Source organism: Emys orbicularis, chromosome 7, assembly GCF_028017835.1.
Source record: "Emys orbicularis isolate rEmyOrb1 chromosome 7, rEmyOrb1.hap1, whole genome shotgun sequence".
Lineage (NCBI taxonomy): Eukaryota > Metazoa > Chordata > Testudines > Emydidae > Emys > Emys orbicularis.
The window spans coordinates 12091510-12100616 of record NC_088689.1 but is presented as its reverse complement, the minus strand read 5'-3'; the positions used below and the strand labels follow the sequence as shown (position 1 = coordinate 12100616).

The following is a 9107-nucleotide window of genomic DNA, read 5'->3' as shown; positions in this document are numbered from 1 at the left end:
AGCCCTGGATGGTGTGGCTGATGTGGTTAGGTCCTATGATGGTGTCTCTTGAATAGATATGTGGACAGAGTTGGCACCAGGGTTTGTAGCAGGGTTTGGTTCCTGGGTTGGTGTTTTTGTTGTGTGGTGTGTAGTTGCTGGTGAGTATTTGCTTCAGGTTGGGGGGCTGTCTGTAAGCGAGGACTGGCCTGTCTCCCAAGGTCTGTGAGAGTGAGGGATCGTCCTTCAGGATAGGGTGTAGATCCTTGATGATGCACTGGAGAGGTTTTAGTTGGGGGCTGTAGGTGTCATGCTGCAGCACTGCGAGTGGCTAAAAAGTCCACTTCTTAAGTGACTGTCCTTGCCACAGACAGTGCAGGCATAAGGTGCAGGGCCGGAGGATGAAGCTGGCCTGCTGGGTTTTCCTCTTCGCTCGCTACAGTTCTAGGTACATAATTATTAACAATGAGTATCAAACTAATTAGAAATGCGCCTAAACCAACCCCCTGGATCTGAACCTCCCAAAGCTCTGCCAATGTTCAGATCCCAAGTCAGACTCTGCAGGCTGGCTCTATCTGTAAAACTTAATATGGCCAAAGAGCCAGCTAGCCAAATGTTGGTTTGCAAAGTGAGTCTGTATGTTCAGTTGTCAGTTCAATAATATGAATCAGGAACATGTGTGAGAGTTTACATGACAAACCCAAACATGATACAATTCTAGGCAAGCCCAATTCTGCTGCTTGTGTTAGCAGTAAGTAGCTATAACTCCTAGAAGTCTTACAAAAGTACCTGATTCTCACCTGCCCTGTAACCCGTGTAATCATTTATACCTGGCAAAGCAGGTGTAAAACATTAGCTGGTCAGAATTCTCCACTGAGTTACACTGGCCGCATCACTTATACATCCTCATTGCACAGGTATAAATGACAACACAAGGCGAAAGGCACTGGAGAATTGGGCCCGTTTACTTTAGCGGGACTATGCAAAGTGAGTAATGGCTTCAGAGTCAGGCCCAGTGTGAGGTATTATCCAACTCCCATGAAATTCAATAGAAAGACTCCCTTAGGTTTCATAAGCATGAGCCACTCTTGCTTTTAGGAGGAACAATGTAAATATCCAGAGGCAGTGGAAATTAAAGGCTTTGTTGAAACAGTTTGCTTAATGAGATAACGTGTATGCTCACAGCCGCGGCTCTGAGAGCCTAATGGCTGAAGAAGGGGGTTGTCCGTGTCATTCTAGTTCACGGAAGTGAAACGAGCTCCAGTGATTTACACTAGCTGAGGATCTGGCTCAGATATTTTTCTTTCAATGTGCATTAGAGGTGGGGAACATTTAAGAAGTGTTGGAGTTTGCTCCAACTGTTTATCTCCTTATGGCAAAGTGCTTAACCAGCCTAGAGAATATAGAAGAGATAAAATCCTCTAGGTTTTTAGAGTCATTTCTATAGAAGGCTATTTTATTTCTATTGAGCATCTGACAGATTCATCCCTATTAAAATCTATTGGACTTTTTCATAACGGGCATTATGTTGGAAAGAAAATGTAACATCTAGCCCTGTTATCATGTCCTCTGTTACTGTTACTTGAGAGGTTCCCCCTCCGGCTTTGCCGCCCGATATCATCTTGTTTATTCTTTTTTCCCCCTACTCTGTCACTTTCTCTGACACAGTTTAGCAGCCTAAGGTTATTGAATTATGTCAGCGAAGCTCCTGTTGTTATCATGGCTGTTTCTGTTTAGACTAACAGATAGACGGACATCTATGTAAAAAAAAAAATTTGATCTCTTGTGTAAGGCAATCATAGCAATTCTACTGTTGATCTTACGTTATCCATGATTATTTACAGAAAGACAAAGAATACTTACTTCCTCCTTAGACATTTTGGAATTTGGCACCCTCTGAATGCGAATCAGTGATGCATACCAAAAATAATCCTGTGGGACAGTGTGCTTAACCTTATTTCAGGAGTTTGCATTACTGTTTTTTCAATCAAACCGAAAACTTTGACTGACAAGAGTGAAACTGAAATAACATAGAGGATGTGTATATGGGAATTAACTTCATGCCAGTTGCTGATGTGGCTGATGTAGCAGAACTATTTTTAGGTATAATCCTTCAAACAGAACATGTCTTCTCCTTTTTCAATAATAGAAAGCTGGCTGCTAGTCAAAGGATAATTATTTTCCATCGTATCACCTAACAGAGACCAACAAACAAAACACCCATTATTTGAGGTATACAGCACTAACCATGGTTTAACAGTTAACATTTTCCTTGAATGCTTTTAATGGGACTAATTGCTCCAGCTTCATTAGTAAATGCCAATTACTGCTGGTGACAATGGACCTTTCTGGAGCCATTGCTTAGTAGCTCTCATAAAAGATTAGATTATAAAGGCCAAATTCTGACTCCAGTAGCATATCACGAGCATAGCTGAGGATAGAATTTGGCCTGAAGAATGTCTGTGCTGTTAGTTCATGACTGCACTGTTTCCATCACTGATATATTACAGGGGAAGAAGTAAGTACATTCCACCACATGGGAAATAATAAATTGGGAAAGTGTGCAGAGCAAGGGAGGTTTGCACAATAACAGCTTAAAAGTTATTAATAAAATTTCAACTTCAGATAAGGCTTGGAAAAAAAAGATAAGGAAGTTGTCTTCTATATTTGAATACACTTGCATGCCAAATGAAAGAGATGGTGTTTGCAGCAGAAATAGTGCATGCTATCAGAAACAAACTACTTATCGTGTTGAATTCTTTGCACGCTGTGGGCGATGCAAAGATCTAATTCTAAGCATTTTAGGCCACACTTACTGTATCGGATTTAGTCAGTTGCAATTGTTGCTTACTAATGGTTTGTACAGGTACCAGATCTATATGTAATTCATGGATGAAAGTGTAATATAGGTGCACACTTTGGGCCAGATTTTTAAAGATATTTAGGTGCCTAAAGATGTAGATAGGTGCCTAGTGGAATTTTCAAAAGTGGCTAGGCACCTAACTCCCATTAGTGGCACCTGTGAACTTTTGGAAATTCCATTAGATGCCTACCTTTAGGGACCTGACTACTTTTAAAAAATCCAACTCCTCTCCTAACTTGTCTGCAATGCTGGATTCACAAGAAATGCAGGATCTGGTTTCCTTATGCTTTTTACCTGCAAAGAGCAACTACACTCAGGCCCAAATTTTCAAACCCATATGCCTAAAGTTAGGCTCCTAGACTTACATTTACATACCTATAGAGAAGTAGCTCAATTTTCAAAAGTATTGAGCTCCCAAGGAAGTCAATGGGGGCTGCAGGCACTCAGCATCTTTGGCAAACAGGCCACTTCTATTTTAGTGCCTGAAGTTTAGAAGCCTGTTTAGACATCCTGGCCCGACAATTTGAGCCATAACGGATGCAGTCCGTATTCTTACAGTAGATTTTCTGTTTTATCTGCTTCTCCCTTTCCTTTGGGTCTCTATTCTTCTATTACTTAACTTTTCAGTGCAAGTGTGTGTGTGGCTGCGAGTCGAATGTTTGTACTCTCTTACTGCAGCTCCTACTGTTAATCCCTGTCTGGTTTGCTTCAAAGAAATATTCATCATGGATGTTTGACTCATTGCCTCCAGAGTATCTCAGCTGTGCTGTAACTCTTCTCAGAGCATATTCCTTCTTAAATCCTAAGAACCGGCTGTACTAAGACAGCAATCCATAGTCTTCCCTTCTTCACACACATGCACACCCCATATGTCTCGCTCGGTCTCTAAGGTTAGTGTGCCACTGCCTTTTTTACACTGGACTAGGTGAGTCAGGTATCAGCCATTCAGGTTGTGGGATGGATTATCTTTATTGACTGTTTAAACCTTCAGCCAATTAGAGACCTTCCTGTTTTTAAAACTGCTGCATCTACCTATAGCCTACCTATCAGGTCATTTCTGATTGTCCAAAACACAATGACCAAATCCTGATCACTTTACTCACACAAGTGGTCCCATTGAAGTCAATGGCAACATTCATCCTACATGAAACTCCAGTGACTTTGAGGGTATTACATTAATCAAGGATGAGTGTGGCCCAATGTATGTTCCCAGGGAGAGCGAGCTGAGCAGGTTTGGATCCTAAATCTGATCTAAGGCCGCCAGTTCAGCAAAGCACTTCATCATGCGCTTAACTTTAAGTGCATGAGCAGACCCATTGACTTCAGTGAGATTACTTGGATGCTTAAAGTTAAGCATGTGCTAAACTGCTTTTGCTGGATCAGGGTCTAAGTCCATTAGACTCAATCTTTTCTGCAATGGTAGAGTAGCAAATAGTCATGTATAAAATCATCACATCCTATATTAGTCAGCTGGAATCAAATTGTGCCCTCAGTTACATCTTTGCAATTCTACTGACTTTTCTGGAATAGCAGGGGTACAAATGAAGGCAGAACTGAATTCTTGGATTTAAATACACGTTTTTAGACCATGATGATAGAATGTATGTTTCATCTGGCAGCTAACCTAGCTTCACTTTGGCATTTAGGTAGCCCATTTCACTTGTTACGCGGGAATTATTAACTGTAGTTCAAGTCTTAACCCCCATGAAATCAATGTCAAAACTTCCTTCTAAAGGCCCTTTAATTTAGTCCTGCATAAAAAAGCATGATCTTCTTGTAATATTAAAAGCACTTTGTATAAAAGATAGTTCCTGAAATTTTAAACATTAGGGCTTGGCTTGTTTCCTGAAGAACTGACTTTCAAAAACATTCTCCCAGGTTGCTGATTGCTAACTTCAGTATACCTCGGAGTGTTATAGCACTAAAAACGGCTTCACTTTAATTCTGCACATCACATTAGAGAGGCGTTTTACAATATCGAGCAGTCTGTCTTTTTGTTCCTCTATTTGCCACGGCAATTTCTAGTAATTGAGTATTTATTAAGCTACCTGAATGAAATGCACCATTATGAAACAATGTAAAAAATGTTGGGCTATGACGGAGTTCTATGTTCAAGACACACATTAAAGATCTGACTCTGCCACTTTTCCCCTCTCAGCACAACTGTGCTCATATGCAGAGTTCTGCTGAAGTTCACAGCGATACCAGCGTGACTAGGACACTACTCAATGTGAGTAAGGGTAGCAGAATCTGGCCCCAAATGAATCCACTACTAAGAGTAACATACCATCACAAAATAAGGGCCACATATGCTTTCCTTTATTCAAAATATATACTTGTTTAAGCTACAGAAAGTCTAATTTTTTTTAAATCAGTCACCTATCTTGTGTGATATAGGGCCTGATCCAAAGCCCATTGAAGTCAACAGAAAAGATCTCCACTAACTTCAACAGTCTTTAGATCTGATTCACTGAGCGGGCCTGATCCTGCAATCATTAAAGACATGGGCAATACTCCCATTGATTCCAGTGTGTGCAGGGTCAAACTCATAGTGAATTTTGCTTGAAAGTCTTTTTACAGTGCAGTAGAACAAAAGTCCAGAATTGTTTCAGATCATTACAGCCTGCAAATTAGATCTCCAGTTAGATACCCTGAACTCAGTGGAGACCTCCACAGACTTCAGTGGGAGTAGGTTCTGGCCCATATAGAACAGGGACTTGACCCTGCTCTCCCTGAAGTCACCGGCAAAAGTCCTTGAGAGTTCAGGCCCCATCCGTGTGAAGTGAAATTATTCTAAGAGTATCATTGACTTCATGATGGAGTACAATGCATAAGCTTTCTAACAGACAGACAATTTTCAGCTTTCAAACCAAATCGAATGAAATAGTTTTGTACTTTTGAATAGTAGGTATCCTGACTCCCAGTCCAGTACACTTAACAATAATGATTAGTTCAGCTAATTTGGCATCATTAAAGAAAACTAATGTTTTCAAAATTAGGCTGGAAACACTAATGTTTTGGCCATTACTTTAAGGGAAGTAGGCAGCTCTCACTGTAACAGGAACACCACCTTATTTGGTCTAGGAAGGGTTTTTTTGTTTTCTTTCTTTCTTTCTTTCTTTCTTACAATATTGTGTCAGGAAAAGCCATTAGACAGGACTGTATCGTTAACCCGATCCATATTTCCAAGCAAAACAAACTCTGTTCTTTCATTCTAGCTGGGTATCGTTTCTGAACCTATAGAGAAACACTGAACATAACCTGCTTGTGATGCAATGACATTTATTGCACATTGACCGATTACTTACACAGTAGTAAATTGCACCAGAGTATAAATACGTTATAAAACACACACACAGAAGAGGAAAATGGAAATGAGACACAAGTGCTAAAATAACAGCAGATTCACGTGGGCACCTGGACATAAAAAATAAAAATAAAAAGACCCTTAAGATACTTTAATTTATAATATCGATACATTTACAGTACCTTGATAAAATAATATTTAAAAAGTAACTCTCAGTAAAATTGTAACATAGCAGACAAGAACAGAAATAGATCTGGGGTTTGATGTTATTTAACCCCCGTTTTATTTGTAATTCGACTTTTTGTGCAAGTAACATCTTCAATTCACTTTACAATTCTTGACACTGTGCAAAAAATGGCTATGTTGTCATTTTTTAAAAATGTGCAGTAATTTTTTTGATACAAGGAATTCATTTTTACTGTTCATCTGTAATTACAATGAACAAACTGCAGAAGGCTCAATGACTGGGGTGGTTTTTTTTTTTTAGAAAATACTAATAGTGATACATAAATAAGCTGTTTAATATAAACACGTCTCTTTTATTTCCCCTGTACAATATGCACAGTTTGAGGTAGAAGTTTCTCAGCCTGATTGCTATTGTCTGGCAAGGGAAGATAAGCACAAAAAGTCACCAGTTTGCTGGTGCTGAAGAAAAAAGCAGAAGAGGTTTGTTCAAAATACAAGTATATCAATGTTCAACATTATTTATTTTTTATTCTTGTCTACTTTAGAGAACGGGGGAGCCCAGCTACCAAGAGCTTAAAATAAAACTCACCAGAACACAAATACACTTTCAAAAGTGACTTTTAGCCTGATTTGCAAAAATACTGAACACCTGCAGCTCCCACGGACTTCAATGAGATTTTTCGGCAGTCAGCACTTATTAAAATCAGGCTCTTTTCCTCTGTGTGGGGCTACTGCTGCAGCTCCCAGAAGTAAGGACAGGGATAACCGACAGTCCTAAACTTTGAAGCAAGGTTAATAACAGCTTGACCCTGCCTACACTGACGGCAACGGCAAAATCCCAATACTTCAATGTTTCAGGATCAGGCCCCTCTGCAACTGTAGCTCTCAGAAAAACTTAACCTATTTTCTTATTTCCTTTTCAAATTATTTCCCCTAACCGCCAACATCGAACTCCCCACAGAAAGATAATAATCCAAATGGTTTTGAGACAGTTGGTTAATTTCCTTTGTTCAGTGGTCAGTGGCCTCCCGTTTGCTTTAGCTTCAGATGAGGTATGCTGCATACAAGTTCACCTGCTTTTAATTTTAAGTAAACACAGATTCTCTCCACAGCGAGAGATCAGTTTGGTCTGGTGTTTATTAACCCGACTCCTGGTGGTTTTTACCCCCCTTTTTGCTCCTGTTCATTTCCCTTCCTGTCTTTCTTTATGCTCAGTGTCCAGTGCACACACTCCTCTGCCCCCAAACCCAACACCCCCCCTATCCTTATACCTTGGATTCCGAATAGGAAATTTTGCTATTCCTCTCCTCCAGACTCGAGTCACTGCCTCCCTGTGTGCCCCCATTGCAATCAGACCATGTCCCTCCTAGGCTGCGCTCGGGGGTGCCCAAAGTATTGATGAAGTTCCCTGGGTACCGGGAGAGCTCCCCAGTGCTGGCGTGCAGCCTCCGGTCAGCTTTCCTGGGGCAGCAGAGCAGCCTCTTGAAGGCCTTGCGGAAGTCGGGGCTGCGGCAGTAGATGATGGGGTTGAAAGCCGAGTTGGCATAGCCCAGCCAGTTGAAGAAGACGAAGAGCTGGTCTGGCACCAGGTCCCTGCTGAAGACCTTGACCACGTTGACCAGGAAGAAAGGGAGCCAGCAGAGGGTGAAGACACCCATGATGATGCCTAAGGTCTTGAGGGCTTTTTGCTCCTTCAAGGCCAGGATCCTGGAGGTCCTTCTCCTGCTGGTTCTGCCATTGCCCAGGATGGGCTGATGGGATTGGGCTGCGGCAGGAGGCTGGGGGTGGCTGCAGTAAAACCTGCCCTCGCACCTGTCTATCTTCCTCATCTGCTCCTTGGCCTCCCGGTAGACTCTGATGTACACGAAGATCATGATGAGCAGGGGGATGTAGAAGGAGATAATGGAGGAGGCGATGGCATAGGCCCTGTTGGTGACAAAGTCGCAGCAGTTGGGGTTCTGGTAGCAATCCAGAGCCTGGGGATCTCCATCCCGCCACCAATGCATCATGATGGGCAGGAAGGAGACGAGGGCAGAGATGGCCCAGACCGTGCAGATGATGCCCTTGGCCCGGCCCTTGGTCATGAGGCTCTGGTAGCGGAAAGGCGAGGTGATGGCCAGGTAGCGGTCGATGGCAATAACGCACAGGGTCTCGATGCTGGCCGTCACGCACAGCACGTCCAGCGAGGTCCAGCACTCGCACAGGAAAGAGCCCCAGACCCAGTGGCCCCGTACCACCAGCGTGGCCCCGAAGGGCACCACCAGCGAGCCCATCACCAGGTCGGCGCAGGCCAGCGAGGTGATGAAGAGGTTGGTGAGGGTCTGCAGCCGCTGCGTGCGCCCGATGGCCGCGATCACCAGCGCGTTGCCCACCACGATCAGCAGCACCATCAGGGCCATCAGCATGCCCACCGCCCACTGGTGGGAGGGCAGCTCCCTGCTGCCCGGCGGGTAGGGCAGGGTGGAGGCGCTGCTGGGGGGGACGGGCGGCGGGGAGCTGGATCGGTTGGGCGGGTTGCAATCTGGGGCGAGCCAGCCATCTCCCATGGCTGGGGCGGCTCAGGGCAGCCGGCTGCGGCGCCGGGCTGGAGGCATGAAGGCGAGGCGGGGCGCCCTCCCTGCAGCAGCAGCCGGAGCGATCTCCCGGCCGCTGCCACCGCTCCGGGGCTGCAGCATGCTTCTGAGCGCCCCGCGGCGGGCTCCGGCGCCCCGCCCCGTCCCCTGCGCGTCACGGGCCGCGCGGCCAATGGCGCGGGGCAGCGGCCACACCCAC

The 9107-nt window shown here is 44.0% G+C and overlaps 1 protein-coding gene across 1 annotated transcript; it reads right to left on the bottom strand.

Annotated features, from left to right (window-relative positions):
• Positions 1–267: 267 nt before the first annotated feature.
• Positions 268–8881, bottom strand: ADRB1 (adrenoceptor beta 1). Its single transcript, XM_065408141.1, has 2 exons — positions 7607–8881; positions 268–423 (listed from the first exon to the last, which is right to left on the bottom strand). The coding sequence occupies exons 1-2, from the start codon at positions 8879–8881 to the stop codon at positions 268–270; spliced, it is 1431 nt and encodes a 476-aa protein (XP_065264213.1).
• Positions 8882–9107: the final 226 nt, after the last annotated feature.

What these genes read in the sequence shown, in the direction of transcription:
- ADRB1 (XM_065408141.1), bottom strand. Translation starts at nt 8,881, where the DNA reads ATGGGAGATGGCTGGCTCGCCCCAGATTGCAACCCGCCCAACCGATCC. An exon ending in TTTCCTATTCGGAATCCAAG is followed by an intron (nt 424 to 7,606) that starts GTATAAGGATAG and finishes TTATGTACCTAG; the next exon opens with AACTGTAGCGAGCGAAGAGG.